This window comes from Cyprinus carpio, chromosome B9, assembly GCF_018340385.1.
Source record: "Cyprinus carpio isolate SPL01 chromosome B9, ASM1834038v1, whole genome shotgun sequence".
NCBI classification, from domain to species: domain Eukaryota; kingdom Metazoa; phylum Chordata; class Actinopteri; order Cypriniformes; family Cyprinidae; genus Cyprinus; species Cyprinus carpio.
Window position 1 is genome coordinate 19,982,752 of NC_056605.1, and position 18,236 is coordinate 20,000,987.

Genomic DNA, 18,236 nt, shown 5'->3' on the forward strand with positions numbered 1-18,236 from the left:
TCCCCTTTCTTCCCCATTCTGATTCTCGGTTTGAATTTCAGCAAGTCGTCTTCACCACATCTAGATGCCTAAATGCATTGAGTTGCTGCCATGTGATTGGCTGATTAGCAGTTTGTTTTACCAAGCAGTTGAATAGATGTACCTAATAAAGTGGCCGGTGAGTGTATATTTAGTGTGAACATTGATTTACACAGTTACATACCTAATGGAAACCAATTCATTTTAAGAAAGTCTTGATATAATTTAATAAGTTATATCATAAATCATAAACATTGTACAGCTCTGTGCGATGTAGGCTATAGTTCTTTTCATATGTGCTTATAAAGCAAACTATAGTTAACCAGATACTGTTTGGCATACTGAACTAATAAGAAATAAAAATAGAAAAGAAGCATGAATTCAAACCAAAAATCAACCAAAAAACCAAAAATGGAAATTTGCTGAAAATTTACTCACCTTTGGGTCATCTAAGATGTAGATGAGTTATTTTTGAGTAAATTTAGCATTACCTCACTTGCTCACCAGTAGATCCTCTGCAGTGAATGGGTGCCATCAGAATGAGAGTCCAAACATCAAATAAAAACATCACAGTAATACACAATACCAGGGACGTGCACAGATATATTGAGGGACAGAGGCTCAAGTGGAAAAAATGCCACTTCTCATATTTTTTTTTTCTAAACAAAACATTAAATATATTAGGGGTGTGACAAAAATATATCTCAATATTTTCTGGGATTTTATTGATAACAGTAATTAGAAGATATTTTGCTAAATGTGTTATTTTGCTGGTATATTAAGGACTAAAGGGACTACTGTGGACAGCTGACTCTTAATTATATACATATATATATATTTTACATTTACATACATTTTTACCTTTTTAAGCCATTTTTTTTCTAAAAGTGTGCATCATCTTTTCAGTCAAATTCTTAAATTAAATCAGTCAATTACAATAATAAGTCATGTGGGCTGTTACCAAGCAAATGAAATCAATATTGACAAAATTAATCTTTGCAATGCAGAGAAAACACAGAAGCTGCATTAGAAGGGGGCCGGGGCATTATTTACACACTGTTTAATGCAGGACATTAATGTTTTAACCTGGAGTTACAAATGCATTAATGCTGTTTTGATATTTTAAACATAAAACATTGAATACCTACATATTCATAAAATAATCCACCAACCATCTTCTTCAACAAATAATTTTTGCTTACCACCCTCCTTAAGAATTTCAACAATTATCTTCCGGAAAACTGTCAGATCAGCAGTCTTCCCCCACCATGATTGTGTAGACTAGTTAACCAAACTGAGAGACCATTTTGAAGGCTCAGGAAACCTTTGCAGGTGTTTTGAGTTGATTAGCTGTCACCATATTCTAATTTGTAGAGAGTTTGTGAACTGCTGGGATTTTGTTAAATGTGAGCCAAAATCATCACAATTAAAAGAACCAAAGACTTAAACTACTTCAGTCTGTGTGCACTGAATTTATTTAATACACGTGTTTCACAATTTGAGTTGAATTACTTAAATAAATATACTTTTCCATGACATTCTAATTTATTGAGATGCATCTGTATATTCATTTATAAAACTCCCCAAAAGGACACTTTTTCTTGAGGAAGGATAAGGGCAGGTGCTCAAGCCCCCTTTGATGTCTATGTGTGCACGTGCCTGCACAATACAACTCCAGTCCATCAATTAATGTTTTGTTAAGTGACAGGCTGCATCTTGGATGGCCTGAGGGTGAGTACATTTTCAGCAAAGGTTCATTTTGGGGTGAACTATTCCTTTAATTTGACATTCTGATCTGTAGATATGATGCCTCCTTCAGGTTGTAGATATGTGTTGCAGTACCAATAAATAATTTGTCAATTGTTTTCTTATAAATCATATAAGTGCAACTACTTTAGCCACTTTAATTTGAAACATGACAATAAATTACTGATATCCTCATTATTTTGTGTAAATGTGCAAGTGTTTTGAATAATTGAATAATTGTTCATACAAACCCCATGATTAAGTTTACTGAGTTTTTTTTTTTTTTTTTTTTTTTTGTTACAGTTCCATTCATTATGTGACCTAATTTTATATTGTTGCAACATAGCTCCAGGATGTTAGCAGTAGAACACAGTTCCCCTATTGTATATTCAATTTCTCAAATCCCTTTCACACATCAAATAACACAGGTCTCTGTATAGTAAGCAGCACTTTTGTCTTTCATGATTCATTTGATTAAAGTTTTGTATCTTTTCATAAACTACAAAACCACTGCAAAAATAATTTACAAACATTTATGAATTATAAATGCATTGTTAAAATATTTTAGCATCTTTTCTTACACTACTTTACTACTGCATTTTGCATGTTCATACATGTGTATGTGTATATATAAACAAATTCTTAATCAATATATTAGTATATAAACAATATATAATAACTTTTGATACAGAAATTGTATATGTGAGTTAAAAGTGCACAGTAGCAGAGTTAGTTAAACGTTACAACCAAGGCACCACAGCTTCCTCAAGACATTAAGAAAGGATAATGTTCACGTGAGACAAAAGTTGAGAACTTCTTCATAAATGCCCACAGCACACACAAAAATACAAAATACTTTTTACCAACACCAAAACCAAGGTGGAGATTTATGAGAAGAATGTAACGGCGTGAGGCTGCATGCAGTCATTGAGGTCCCATAGACTTTAGTCAGGACAGACACTATACTGAATTCTACAAGGATACAACATAGTACTAAATCACATATTTTTCCAAGCATTTTTGAGTTTTTATCTACTGGAACGGGATTTATTAAGATATTATGTTAGCTGAACAATTGTAATGTTAACCACTGTACAATCTATTGAACACACTATATTTCTGTCCTTTACAGCCTTGTTTTCTTTCCTGTCAAACATTAAAGGGATAGTTCACCCAAAATCTGAATTCTGCCATTATTCACCCTCATATCATTCCAAACCTGTAAGACCTTCATTCTTATTCGGAACACAAATGAAGATATTTTTGATGAAATCCGAGAGCTCTCTGACTCTCCATAGGCAGCAATGTAACTGAAATGTTCCCAGACCCAGAAACGTAGTAAGGACATATAGGTCAAATAGTTATCGAATGCGCACACATGCATCGTGGTGCTCTCAATAATGCCTGGAAGATGGTAACTCGGGGGAGAAGAATTGTTGAATAAAGAATTTTTGTTTTCTGTTTGCACAAAAGGTATTCTCCTAGCTTCATAAAATTATGGTTGAACCACTGATAACACATGGACAATTTTACCAATGTCCTTACTACCTTTCTGTGTCTGGGAACATTTCAGTTGCATTGCTGTCTATGGAGGGTCAGAAAGCTCTCAGATTTCATCAAAATATCTTAATTTGTGTTCCCGAAGATGAACGGAGGTCTTACGGGTTTGGAACGACATGAGGGTGAGAAATTAATGACAGAACTGTCATTTTTGGGTGAACTAACCCTTTAAGTTTGGAGCTGACTATGACTAATTTGCTAAGTTAATTTGGGTAAAAAAAAAAAAAAAAAAAGGGGGGGGGGGGGGTATTGTTTGGGTTACCGCTCCAAAATCCTCTCACAAGAGGCTGAGGCATTTATTTCTGTATGCACTATGGTGAACTAATATGCCTATTTATGTGTAAAATCCAAAATAAACAACAACTCAGAAACTAGGTCAGGAAATGAGTGATGTGGATGGTAGCAAACAAAGGTTTTTTTTTTTGGTTTTTTTTTACCAGTTGGTGTGGGTTTATCTGAAACAGATTGTAAGTCAATAAAAGACTGACATATAAAAAAGAAAGTATCAGACCATTTTTTTTCTTTTGCTCTGACTGGGAATTAAGGCATTTGGGTGGACGTGTGAATGACACAAAGCACTATTTCACTGATAAAATTAATGTTGGCGTAGACAAATAGCAAAAAAACAAAACAAAAAAAACCTTGGGTTGAATTAGGGGTCAGAGAAGATTTAGGGAGGAAATTATTAATGTAAATTTTAATTATGTGACTTTATTGGTGCAATAAATAAATAAACACAATAACAAACACAAATACATATGATCCATTTATTTATTTTTTCATAATTTTGTAAGTAAGATTTCTTAATAGATCCGGTTAACTTAATGAGGTACAAAAATTGTATTCATTTGACTTTTGGGAAAATAGAGGATGTTGGTATGTGGTGAGGTTGAGAAAATGTCATATTATTACCCCATTTAATGTTTTAGCTAGATACTGTGCATTTGTAATGGTTGTTAAATTCAAATTATATTCTTTGAGTATATATTCTCTACAAAGACAATTTTACCACCCACATTATCTGCCACCTACATCCTTGTGTTTTGTAGGCTGCTGTATGCTTGCCACATTCTCCGCATTTTTTTATAGACACTTAGCTCCATGGAATACACAACAAAGTCTAGCAAACCACCTGTAGCGGCTAAAAAAAAACTTGTGGTTATGATGACATCCTGTTCTGAAGCTCAGGTGAAATTAAAGCAGGAAAAAGAACACTACTGCCATATGTGTATTTAACACCCACATGCTCCCATCAAACACGTGCTGCTGTGCGCTTTTTGGTCCCTGTCGCCCACACAGAAGAGTGTGACGGTGAAGTCATCGCCGTTTCATAGTAACAGTGTTTCAGTTGATATGTCTCATATGTCAGAGCTACAAAGAGTGAATCAAGTGGCATGCCATTCTAAGAAACACTGAGATGTAATTTCTGATTATACATAAATGACTTCTTGTTGTGGTGCTCAGAATCTTGTTGTGCATTCCCAGGGGTTGATAACTAAATGGCAAATTAGGTCATCAAAAACATTTTTCACACTTTTTTAGTGTTGTGTAGGCAACTGGAGACGATAAGCCAAATAAAACACAACAGCTTGTAAATGAACTCTTTAATTGATTTTCAGAGAAAGTTGTTTAGCACAATTGACAGCTACATAAGCTTCAAATTCCCAAATGGAAAATGCCGTTATAGGGGTTTCTCGAAATGTATCACACATCGTGAGCATCTTTAAAGCAAAACACACTATTTACACAGCAGCTTACGGAAATGTCAATAGGTATTAACATACACCTACATAATAACACATTCTTACTCAGAATGGTCTTTTAGCCTCCTTGAACTTTATGTGGGATTTTCCAATTAATAATTTTTTCTTAAAGGCTTAGTTCACTCTAAAATGAAAGTTCTGTCATCATTTACTCGCCCTCATGTCATTCCAAGCCCAAAAGACTTTTGTTTATTTTTGGAACCCAAGTGAAGATATTAATGTTTATTTGGAAAAAAGCACAAATTAAAGCTGTTCATCAACAAACCAGTTATGTCTCTTCAAAAGACTTGGATTAAATCGCATGATTCATATGTTTTTTTTTTTTTTTGGGTTTTTTTGAGAAATATTTTAAAATGTCTCTCAAAAATCTCTCAAATTTGATTCAAATATCTTCATTTGTGTTCTGAAGTTGAAAACATTTCTTATGGGTTTGGAACAACATGAGGATAAGTAAATGATTTTCACTTTAAGTCTTTGAATTTCATTTGACGTCAATGGCAGGCCTACATGACCAGGTTAAAAAAAAAAAAAAAAAAAGAAAAAGAAAATAAGAAAATCCAACAGTATATTAATATCAATCAGATATATATTACACAAACAAATGAACATCAGTTATAAATGCATATGAGTGACAATGCATATGAATGACCACAAAAATGCAAAATAATATCAGTGATCTTATGTCAGATATCTTAAATTCACACAAAATGTGGTAAAAAAAATCCCAAGACAAATTAACAGACTTAAACACCATAAATGCTCAGAAATCAAATGTATGAAACTCTGCCCTCTACAGCTATCCAACCAAATTTTCACATATGTGCAGACATTTCCTCTGCAGTTTGCACCATCATATTTTTCTTCACATAATATTGGCCCTCATGTGTTACTGCTGCTGTTTTCCTGCATGCTCCTGGAGGATGCTGAAACGGAAATGTAGCTCTTAAAAAGACTCATGACTCTCTGCTTGTACATTTTGATGGCAAAAAAGTAAATAATAGGATCAAGGCAGCTGTTAAAATTCATCATGGAAACAGTTACCTGCAGGGACATTTTCAAAATCTTTAAGTCCTCACAAGTGGGCACATTGTACAGTCTTCTCACTGCAAACTGCATGATGTTGATGTGGTAGGGACTGAAACACACCCCGAAGCTCAGCAGAATGAGCAGAATCATATTTTTGGCCCTGCTGTTGCTGCCAGACCTGCTGGTCACCGGGTTTTCCTTGGCCGTCTTGGAGAGCTTGCAGCTGACCCGACTGTAGCAGTACAGGATGAGTCCCAAAGGAAAGCAAAACCCAATGATGCAAGCAAATAGGAGAACGAGTGCCATCCCGTAGCTATCAAAATGAGAGAACTCCATGCACGTTCGATGACTGGATCTGTATTCCATGGTGTTCTTCATGAGCAGAGGAGACGTCTCAAGAAGCACCACCACCCATACCAGAATGCAGATACCTCGCACGACTTTGATTTTCCTCATTCTTTGACACCTCTGACGGTGCAGCATGGCCAAATAGCGATCTACACTGATGCAGGTCATGAAGGCGATGCTAGCGTAGGTATTGCTGTAGAAGATCATGGCAGTCAGCCGGCACAAGAAATCTCCAAAAGGCCAGTCGAAGCCTCGGATGTAGTAGATGATCCTGCCGGGAAGAGCCAAGGTGAAGAGGGTGTCAGAGATGGCCAGGTTGATGATATATATCGTGGTGGAGTTCATCTTCTGCTTTTTCTGACAGGTGATGCAGAGGACCAGGCTGTTACCTGTCACGCTGATGATAAAAACCAGGCAATAAAAAATGGGAAAGATGATCCGTGCAGACTCCTTGTAGATGAAAACATCACAAGTCTGATTTGTGGAGCTGTCATTCATTGGCATCGTCTGTTGTGGAGTCTGACCTGTCATGTTTCTGAGACTGTTTGGGGAAATACAAAACTGTTAACAAGCCTGTTTAGGAGGACATAAATACCACAACATGTTTAATAAAATGAAATATTTAGATATTTTACACACACACACACACTTTGCATACACACACACACACACACACACACACACACACACACACACACACACACACATATATATATATATATATATATATATATATATATATAATCATTTGTTATCCAAAAGATTGCACAGCAGTAAGTCACAATAATTGTCTGATACTCACAGCAGGTTTGATTGTCTGTCTCCCTTTGAACTGGATAGTAATGTGACTGAGTAAAAAGCGTTTTGCTGAATTACTTCAAAAGAAACCCACCCCCTTAAACCTGATTGGTTAAGATCAGTTGGGGTTTGGTATCCTGTAAGTCTCTGTTAGAGTGAAATAGGCATGAAAAAAAAAAAAAATTTTATAATGTCTTGTTTTTTATTTGTTCCCTTCAGTTTTAATTACTGTCACTTATATATTTATATTAATCCTAAATTATATAAATACTGTTTGCCATTAACACATTCCAAGACATTCCAGCTAAAATATACTAAATGTTCCAGTGGTCAAGTTCACTTTAGTCTTAAAAGTCTCAATGTATTCACTCAATTTTCATTACTAACAGAAAAACATGCTTCAACACCTCCGATAATAGCCTACCTCTTTTTCTGGTTATTACAGCTCACATACAACCACAACCTCTTATACTGCAGCACTGACCCAGTTTACATGCCAACAAGTATGTTGAAGTACTTTTGCAGGGCTTAACAACATCCTTTTTCAAAACCATCAGGATAAATGTAACACACCCCAGGCACGGGAAGCACACATATTGGAGACTGCTTTAAACGGAACAACAGAGTTCACTTTAAGCATCAAGTTTAACTAAAACAAATTATGCATGGTTGTGCAACTCTGATTTAGTATGAAAACACAGGTAGTCTGCAGTACCCAGCTAGCAAGTCAGGCTGCTGATAACATCTGTGGTTTATAACCACTCTATACCTCATCCTTATGTTCGATATATGGCAGCAGTTTCCCAATCACTTGGTTTCCTGTTGATGAAAGTAGTAAAAAAAAAAAAAAAAAAAAAAAAAAAAAAAAAAAAAAAGCACTGCCATTCATTTCACAATACTGACAAAAATGTGACGGAATGTGCTAGAGATGTTCGCTTAAAGATATCCCTGTGGTCTTTATCTTGCACAGAGCCTGGCACTATATGTGCTTTTACTGTGCAACTTGCTACAGATTATATTAACGCATTTGCATTAGTCATTATAGATATTCATAAGACTGTAGTTTTTGAATACTTCACTACAGGGTACAGTTTGTTAAAAATACTAATCCATGAACGGTATCATAAACTAAAAAATGGCCAATACTTTATTAATCTTGTTTAATGAATATATAAGCATGTTAGAGCAGGTATTAAGATTGTTATATTATTTCTGTGGCCTTTGAGGCAGTATCACAAAAATAATGATTGTTTCCAAATGTGTTTCCCAGAACACTTTTCTAATTGTTCTAATAAAAAGGTAGTCTCAGTCAAAATTCATGACATTAGTTCAGCAAAAGATATGACTAGCCACCGACACAAACAATGTGCCACAAAACCACAGCGTTCACACTTTTCGGGGGAAATCTTCCTACAAATGACTTTGAAACTAATGTCATTAATTTTGACTGAGACTACCTTTTTATTAGAACAATTAGAAAAGTGTACTGATAAACACATTTGGAAACATTATAAATTTGTGATAAGCAGAGACAACCTATAGTTGTCTGTATATTTAGTTGAAACTGTAGAGAGCACTGTAACACTGAAAATGTATAAGTATACAAATAATTTTAAAACAGGAGAGCTTTACAACCATCACTAAGTCATGAAATGTAAGTTACAGCTGGTTTTTACACTGTAATTGAAGTAAATGGTTTTCAAAAGCAGCGTAAGGTCACTAATCGTCACCAGTCACTTATAGTTATGATACAATTCACACGTCACAACACCAGTTCCTCGTGTGGACAGCTTCTCCGATAATAGCATACTGTAGGTCAGTAGATTTCATGCTTAAATATAATCACTGCAAAAAAAAAAAGTATTTTAGTATTTTTTTTAGTATTCTTTGAGGCAGTATCACAAAAATAATGATTGTTTCCAAATGTGTTTCCCAAAACACTTTTCTAATTGTTCTAATAAAAAGGTAGTCTCAGTCAAAATTCATGACACTAGTTTCAAAGTCATATGTAGGAAGATTTCCCCCGAAAAGTGTGAACGCTGTGGTTTTGTGGCACATTGTTTGTGTCGGTGGTTAGTCATGTCTTTTGCTGAACTAATGTCATGAATTTTGACTGAGACTACCGTTTTATTAGAACAATTAGAAACGTGTTCTGGGAAACACATTTGGAAACAATCATTATTTTTGTGATATGCAGAGACAACCTATAGTTGTCTGTATATTTAGCTGAGACTGTAGAGAGCACTGCAACACTGAAAATGTATAAGTATACAAATAATTTAAAAAAAGGAGAGCTTTACAACCATCACTAAGTCATGAAGTGTAAGTTACAGCTGGTTTTTACACTGTAATTGAAGTAAATGGTTTTCAAAAGCAGCGATAGGTCACTAATCGTCACCAGTCACTTATAGTTATGATACAATTCACACATCGCAACACCAGTTCCTCGTGTGGACAGCTTCTCAGAAAAAAGCATACTGTAGGTCAGTAGATTTCACGCTTCAGTATAACCACTGCAAAAAAAAAAAAAGAAAAAAAAAAGGCTTATCTTTTACTTAGTATTTTTGTCTTGATTCTAGTCAAGATATCTAAAAACTCTTAAATTAAGTTGCATTTACTAGATGAGCAAAATGACATACTGTAAGATAATTTATCTTATTTCCAGAAAAAATAAATAAATAAGTGCATTTTGCTTAAAACAGGTAAAATTGTTTGCGAGGGCTAAGTAAAATATTCTTAAAACAAGGGTATTTTACTTTCCCCATTGGCAGATAATTTTACTTATTTTAAGACAAATGCACTTAATTTAGTTTTTTCCCCTGGAAATAAGATGAATTATCTTATGTCATTTTGCATCTCAAGTAAATGCATCGTAATTTAAGAACTTTTAGATATTTTGACTAGAAACAAGATTTTTTCAAGTGTACTTTTATACATGACTTAATGTGCAATCAGCGTTTGCATGAGGCATGTCACCTCTGACTTTCAGTGCATGTGCACAATGTGAAAAAAAAAATGAAAAAAAAAAATGAGAAAAAAAAATGAGTGAAGTGAAAGTGACATTTGCCAAGTATGGTAACCCATACTCAGAATTGGTGCTCTACATTTTAACCCATCCAAGTGCACACACACAGCAGTGAGAAGTGAACACACACCTGGAGCAGTAGGCAGTTATATATCCAGTACCCGGGGAGAAACTGGGGGTTCAGTGCCTTGCTCAAGGGCACTTCAGCCATGGGTATTGAGGGTGGAAGAGAGCGGTGTTTATTCACTCCTGCCAGCACCAAGACTCTAACCTACGACCTTTGGGTTACAAGTCCAAATCTCTAACCATTAGGCCACAGCTACCCCAGGGACAATTATCTGATTAGACTAATACTGGACTAAACTGAGGTACATATGAATTATCTGATTAAGCATATAAATAAAGAATAAAAAAAAAAAAACACACACCCAGTCTGATTAAAACGTTTGCATGATGTGACGGACTGAAAATATTACAGTGAAAGATAAAAGTACTGAGTAATAATAGGTAACCCAAAATTATTATTTTTTTCTCTCTTTCTTCAGTTCAAGTATTTAAAAGAGTCTAAAAAGTTATTCTAATGCTACATAGAATTAAGTGTATTCTGATTGAGGCCTGTAGGTGGCGCATTGCACTAGAGTGATGAGGAATGACGTTAGGGTCAAAGGGCAAAGTCATTAAAAGAAAGCGCCAGAACGCTGCAGACACTAATGTGTGTTTTCTCATCATTTAATACAGGTATGTAAAATGTTTTGTATGGATAAATATCGATCATTAGTGATACTTGAGACATTCATAAATGCTTTAAGACTCTGTTTGTTCAGTTTAACTGATTGTGAGTGTTCAAATGATTATTTTATTCGTAATTCCGTCGATGCAATCTCCAGCTGAGTAAACAGTCTAAATTCACGAAGCTCATAGATGATGGTATGTGTAAGTAAGAGGTTTGAAACAATTATACAACAACAACTATATTTCAGGTGTAATCTTGATCGATTTTCCAGGTTGAGCTGTATAATGGGTTGTATTGTGTTTGCTCACACCATTTTGTTTATGTGCAAAAGTGAAATTCAAAATGATGTTTTTCTCTAAAAATATACACTAGTAAGTGTTTAAAAACATATCTACATTAGTGGAGACTGTTAATCATTATTGATTGGTTATTCCATCGGAGTTATTCTGTCTGTTTCATAGAAGTTATTCTGATTTCTCTTTGTTTAGAACTTTAATATATATACAAAATGGATAAAGTGAAACGTTAAAGTGTTGAGTGAAAACGGTGTGATGTTACAAGACAAGACAAATGTAAAGTTGTATCCAGATGTTTATTAAAGTTGCTCAAAAGTGTAATATAGAAGAGAAATGGTCAAATGTATTACATAAGCTGACTTAATGGACATACATTTAAATGCTGTGAGTTGAATTATGTATGCATGACCTGTTATGAATGAGTTATACTTACCTGTTACCTGAAAAGGTTTAAAAAAAAAAGGAAAAAGTCATTAAAAGAAAGCTCCAGAACGCTGCAGACACTAATGTGTGTTTTCTCATCATTTAATACAGTTACCATATCTCATCCTTCTTTGTTGAGACTGGTAACAATGACACGACATGTTATTGGTTTGTCTGACTGCAAAGTGCTTGTAAAGTAGTGTGACAGTCATTTTACCACATTGGAATCTTGCCCAGTGAATGTAGGAAATTTAGGGAGAAGCTCACAAAGGATGGTTACTTACCTGTGTAATATAAAGTAATTGGCGGTGATGGCACTGGCAAGTGACAGAAAGCGTTTTTGGATACTGAAAGTGATGACACAGCGTGAGACACACATGAAAGTCCGTTCTAAGGAGTCTGACCTTTTTCTGTTTGTTCAGATTGGGGAGGGAGGTTCGGATGAAATTGATTCGGAGGGAATTATGCATTTAAGTGCAACATCAAGTAAAACTGAACGAAGGCAGTCACCGATGAAGGCTGCGTTTACACCAAATTTTAAATCACTTTGAGCTTGTAATTGACTTTCTCTTAAAAGGTATTAATGTACTACTTTTCTTTTCACCTGAACAGGATTTCAAATACAGTTTTGCAGAAACCACTCTAAGCAATTAAGAAAGTGCATCATTTAATTAACTATGTTATTCATTCATGAAAAAAATGGGACTTTGCTCATAAAATGCTGCATAAAATGTGACCTGTAATCCTTCCCATTTGTATTTGGGTATTACTTCACATTTTATGCAGTTATCAGGGGAATGGTCTCAATCATCCACACAGGGGTCCAGCACCTAAGACACAGATGACAGTAATTATTAATGGATGTGAAAATGCCATGCCAAATGCCATGGCTACCAAGTGCCGCCTTTTTGCATGTTATTGATAGCAGTTTGTTTAGCCAGTTTAATAAAGTGCATGCAACATTGAAGATTAAGACTACAGAAATTTCCTCACTGCTTAATATACTGTGAAATAAAGCAGTCTTTTTAACTTTTTGACAGAAATAAAACCTCAGCAAAAACCTGTTCATTCTTTCCCTGACCACTAGAGGGAACCAAATTCTATCAAATCCACTTAAAGGAATAAATGCCTGGTAGTCCATGAATGCACAAGTTGAATACAAAATATACAGTACAACATCATCACATAAAAATACACAGATAGCCTAATATATGCATGAATATGCAGCGATAAAGATGTTAAGATTTTTACATGAATGGGGTTCACTAGTTCAATTTCTTGTCTGCATCACTTTAACCTCAAAATTGTTATAGAAGCTAACGTTCAGTGAACGTGATTTCACAAAGTACATGTTCCTGGAACAACATCCCAGTCATCCAATCAGAATTGAGGAATTGATTTACAGGATATGTCTGTTTTAGGGTTACTACAAGGTTTAGGTGCTTCTGCACGCTTGTTATTCAGTTATCATTTCCCTCTGATTTTTGGGATAAATTATGGGTAGGGTTAGGTTTAGGGGTAGGAATAGGTTTGGACTGTAATGTTGATCCAGGAACATGTCTGACTTGGCATGTTTACCAATCTTTGGCTCCCTAAACTGAAATTCAAACATTCAGTTATCCTGTTGTTTTGTTGCTGAATACAAATTAGCTGATGGCTTTAAGCATGAAGATTATCAAATTCAATTAACAGATTTGATTTATCAGTAAAATTTTACCTGGACACAGCAGAACTTTACTGTTCACACTATATAAGAGCTGGTGAAAGACCAAATTGTCAGGTTAAGTTAAAGTTACATGTAAATAAATGATTAATACTTTAGTACCATGAGATGAATACTGAAGTTATAGCAGTCTAATACAAGCTCTTTTTTACTCTGCCTAGATCGGCCGTCTTGTGGTGGCTGACATGTTGAGATCACATGACCAGCCGAATACAATGTGCTTTACCTTGGTAAACCCCCTATTATTGGATGCTTTCACCATGCAGCTTTAAGGTAACTAATCTACACTTCTAATGTTGTTCACACATATAGTCTAACGTGACCCATTTAGATTTGAGTCTCGGCCCACCCGGGGTAATTATGATATATCTTTATCTCTGTCTCATGCAACTGTTCTTTTGATCTATGACTGTGAATTCATCCAGGCTGAATGATAATGATATGCTGAAATATCACTTTTTAGACTAGAGGCTCTCTGGGTGTGTGAAGAAGAAAAGAACGACTCTGGCGGGCTTTGAAGCTGCCCTGCCCCTTTCAGAGCCGTCATCTCTCCCGCCAGCCCTTTGTTGGTAGCGATGCTGGTTCTTTGTCAGCGGTCTCATGTGGCTTATGTCCATTCCCATCATCACCAATTACACATGGCTTTCTCGGACGCACATCTTTGACGGTGTCACTCATTTACACTCGCGTGAAGACATTCTGCGTACCTTTAGCTGCTTGTCAAATTTAGCACTCTGTTTAGCTGCCTCCTCTCTTACGGGAACCGACACGCAGAGTGCATTTTCGAAAGGAAACAAATGTGTAACTAACACATACACGAAAATGGTGAGAGGTGGTAAAAGTGCCCTGCGTATATTTGCATGTTTGAGTGCACGGTGATAAGGCCGCGGGCCCTGCGTCGCTGTGTTTTAGACTGACAGTGTCTGTCAGGCCTGGCTCTGGGCTGTGTGTAGAGTAAAGGCAGGTCTGCGCTTCTCAATTGCACTCAGCGGGGGACAAGTGCTCGGCTCTCAGGGACGCCACAGCCAGCTGGCTTCACATAGATGAGCCGTGCCCCGACTGTCTGCCCTGCAGTGTGTGTGTGTGTGTGTGTGTGTGTGAGAGAGAGAGAGAAAGAGAGAGAGAGAGAAAAAAACACACTTCAGAGGGAGATTGTGTGTTTGATTTTTCCATTTTGTGTTGTAAAGATTTTCTAAATCTTTTGTTGGAACTACAAATGTGACAAGAGTGGATTTATTTTGGAGAGATCCTGAAGCTGTTTGCTTTGGTTTTGGTAGGTGGTTTCACAAAGTGTTGGTGGTTTCACAGCACATTCCATGAATACGGTGTGCTCCTGTGACTTTCATTGAAAGCATTGAAGTCACAAAATACAACTTTTGGGTTGGGAGAGATATTATTAGATATGCTTTACTTTCTTGTGTGCATTTAACAGTTAAGATCATACAGCAGTATCATAATGTGACATCTATTGAGTTGGTATTCAGTTAAAAAAAATCATTCGAATTGAATACAGGTACCGTTTTTAAACGTGTTTTCATTACATTTAACAAACGTAATTGTGCTGCATTTAAAAAATATAATTTGAAAATATATCTGCATTGACTAGATAAACAACAGACAATATTTTGTATAATATGCCTGTGTGATAAAATGTAAGAGTTTATCTGCTGTGGGTAGTGGTAGGCTGACCAAGATCAAAAAAATATGTATTTTTTCATTGATTTCATCATTTACAGCATCCCAAAAGTTGTTCCCAAATTAACTATAGCCCCTACTGAGTGGCAGCTTAATTTAGGCAGCATTTGCCTCCATGTTACTTAGAAACCTTCTTACATTCTTTCACATATTTTTAATATTTTTTTTTTATGTTTAACAGTTTTCTATTTAATGTGTGTTCATTTAATATTTAGTGTTAAATGTACAAAAAATATTTTTTAAAGAGCTGCAGTTTCTTCTTTGTATTCATGGTAAAAGTGCCTCACCAACTGTAACCATCAACCATTCCAGCATCTGCATCATTAAATCCTTATACTCAAAGTCTAAACTGATTAATGTTGAATTAAGCAGAAGTCATTTTCTTTTAAAGGGGTCATGTGACGTTGCTAAAAAAGAATTATGTTGTGTATTTGGTGTAATGCAATGTGTTTATGCGTTGTAAGATTAAAAAACACATTATTTTCTACATACTGTACATTATTGTTGCTCCTCTCTGCCCCGCCTTCTGAAACACGTTGATTTTTACAAAGCTCCTCATTCTGAAAAGCGAGGTGTATGCTGATTGGCCAGCTGACCAGTGTATTGTGATTGGCTGAATACCTCAAGCGTGTGACAGAAATTTTACACCCCTTAACATACTGTGATGCCGTGGCCCAGCACGAGGAAACAAATGAGGCACTTGTTGCATCCAGTGGGGACATCATTACTGAAATACGGGGTTGTTCTACCGTATTTAATATGTACATATTTATATCATAAGTATGCGCATAGGTGAATAATTCCCTCTGACTATTCTCGACGACCACACTCCTGTCTGGTAGATGGCGGTAAATGCACCTTAAGTTGGTTTGCCAACCGCCAGTTAAACTCTAAAAGAAGAAGAAGAAGAAGACATCATTACTGATTATAATGATTTGCGTATCCCGCCACGTAAACATAAAACCATGTCTGCATTTGTGATCGGAGAAACAACAAACAACAAGCGCTATTTTATACTGCTTAAAACTTGTGTTTGAATCATCAGTGGCAAATTCTTTAAATATAAAATGTACTTACAGGCTGTGAGTCAGAAGCCCAGACTGTCCTTGCAAAGTTGGAACTTCCTCACATTATAGAACAGCCTTTGAGCAGCATTGTAGTCTACTCTGCAGGTTCAGGAAACAGTCCTCCATAAAATGCGTCACACAGTGTGGGCTTAAGTGAGGAACGGCTGGCGGACTTGAAAACGGCGCGGCCAGCGGATTCGACGAAGGAGCGGCCGGGGGGCTTGCAGCAACCACATGTGATGACCACGGGCTGGTCTATGCTTCGTCGATGGTGAAAGCCAATCCGGTGATCCACAGCGCAAAGTTGATGTATTTCCTCAACGAGCAGCACGGATCAGCTCTAGGCATCCTCTTTTGGAAGGCCAAACAAAGTAGTTTCACTTTCACAGTGAAACACACAGCATCTCCACAACATGGCGGCAGCGGCAACAACAATACTACAGTGAGAATAAAAGGTATGCCTTCTTTCTTTGCATGAACATTTGGGTGGTGTTATGCAAATCTTCCCACAAAGTGACATGTGGGGGCATGTTTAAACAAGGCGTTTTAGGAGGGCGTGGACAAGTCTTAATTTTTATAAAGAATATCTCTTTGGATTTGAGACTTTAGCCTTTGCAACTTTACAGATCTTCTTTATGCACCAAGAGCTTGTAAAACTCCAAAAAGAAAGGAACAACTGAAATTGCATCATATGACCCCTTTAATTTGTGTGAAAAATTGCTCGGAGACATCCTAAAACTTGGGTAGAAGAATTTAAATGAAAACATTTTGAATGAAAAGAACCCCCGTCCCCAAACCCCCATTTTGGAAGCCATGGTTAACTTTCATTTACATGTCATTTAAGACCAGCCTTCATGTAGTCAAAGTTACTGGGGATTTTGGATGTTTTTTTTTTTTTTTTTTTAAATACTTAACTTAGCCTTTTAGCCAAATTATTTACATGGTCTTGATATTGATTTATGTCAGCGGAACTTTTCTTTCCTTTTTTCATTTCTTTTGCATTTCTCTTTTTTTCCCCAAGTTAGTTTAGTTATGAAATCTATGCTACTTCTGTAAGCTATAAAACCAAAAACTGATCTCCAAAACTGCTGATCTGCCTGTTAAAAAGCCTCTGAGTAGTTTACGATTACTAGCAGGATCCAATTTGATTTTCATTAAATAAATATAAAACGAATATGTAGGGAATCAATATTGATGCAGTTCTGTGTTTGAAGATGTTGCCTTTGTACTTGGCCTGTATGGGATATCCTATTTTTAGGTCATCTGAGGCAAAGCCCATTTTGAATGTCAACTTGGCTGTTTTCATATTGTTTTATTCACAGAGAGTGGACTAATTATTCCAGTGGGGCTGCGCTGCGGCTAACAGAGTGACAGTTGGCGTTATCGGAGTGATCAGTCTACTTCTAAGCCTCTGCTTTAACCATTTGACATATATTAACAGCCACAATGATGTTTTGTAAACCTTATGCCATTTTCCAGGAGGATGGCCAAGAGGAATGCAGTGTGGAGGCTGGTCCGTAAAGACGTCTTCAAAACCACAGAAATACACTTTTTTTGAAAACTTGTCCTCGAAAAACTACACCTTTTTTTGAAAAATTTGTTCTATAATCCTGGTTTCTCAACTGGTGGATCGCTAAATGCACACCATAAAATGCAACCGCACAGACAATAATGCTAAATGCACACCATAAAATGCAACCGTATAGTTGTGAATAGCTACTGTACGACAGCAAAATGAATATAGAAGAGAATAGTTATATTTTTATAAATTTATTCATTTATTTAGATCAACATTTAAGGCCATGTATCCAATTATCCATTAAACTTTCAACTTAAGGTAAAAGAAAATTCAATCCAGTTTTTTCATATGCATTCTTTTATGACAATTATGTTGCCTTTTGCAGTTAAAATTAGCAATAATACATTTCAGTGGACATTTTTTGTTTACTTAACAATTTACAATACACAATTTTAGTACTGTGTTGAGTCACCACTTGCTGTCAAATTTACAATTT

General features: G+C 36.0%; 1 protein-coding gene and 1 long non-coding RNA gene across 2 annotated transcripts; one reads left to right on the forward strand and one right to left on the reverse strand.

The window, feature by feature from the left end:
• Positions 1-4,913: 4,913 nt before the first annotated feature.
• Positions 4,914-7,411, reverse strand: LOC109067124 (G-protein coupled receptor 183-like). Its single transcript, XM_019084126.2, has 2 exons — positions 7,264-7,411; positions 4,914-7,002 (listed from the first exon to the last, which is right to left on the reverse strand). The coding sequence occupies exon 2, from the start codon at positions 6,990-6,992 to the stop codon at positions 5,967-5,969; it is 1,026 nt and encodes a 341-aa protein (XP_018939671.1). The 5' UTR covers positions 6,993-7,002; positions 7,264-7,411; the 3' UTR covers positions 4,914-5,966.
• A 3,523-nt stretch (positions 7,412-10,934) lies between these two features.
• On the forward strand, positions 10,935-15,656 carry LOC122138500. Its single transcript, XR_006155626.1, has 3 exons — positions 10,935-11,022; positions 13,621-13,732; positions 13,923-15,656. It is a non-coding gene; the product is annotated as an uncharacterized LOC122138500 (long non-coding RNA).
• The last annotated feature ends 2,580 nt before the right edge of the window (positions 15,657-18,236 follow it).

What these genes read in the sequence shown, in the direction of transcription:
- LOC109067124 (XM_019084126.2), bottom strand. Translation starts at nt 6,992, where the DNA reads ATGACAGGTCAGACTCCACAACAGACGATGCCAATGAATGACAGCTCC.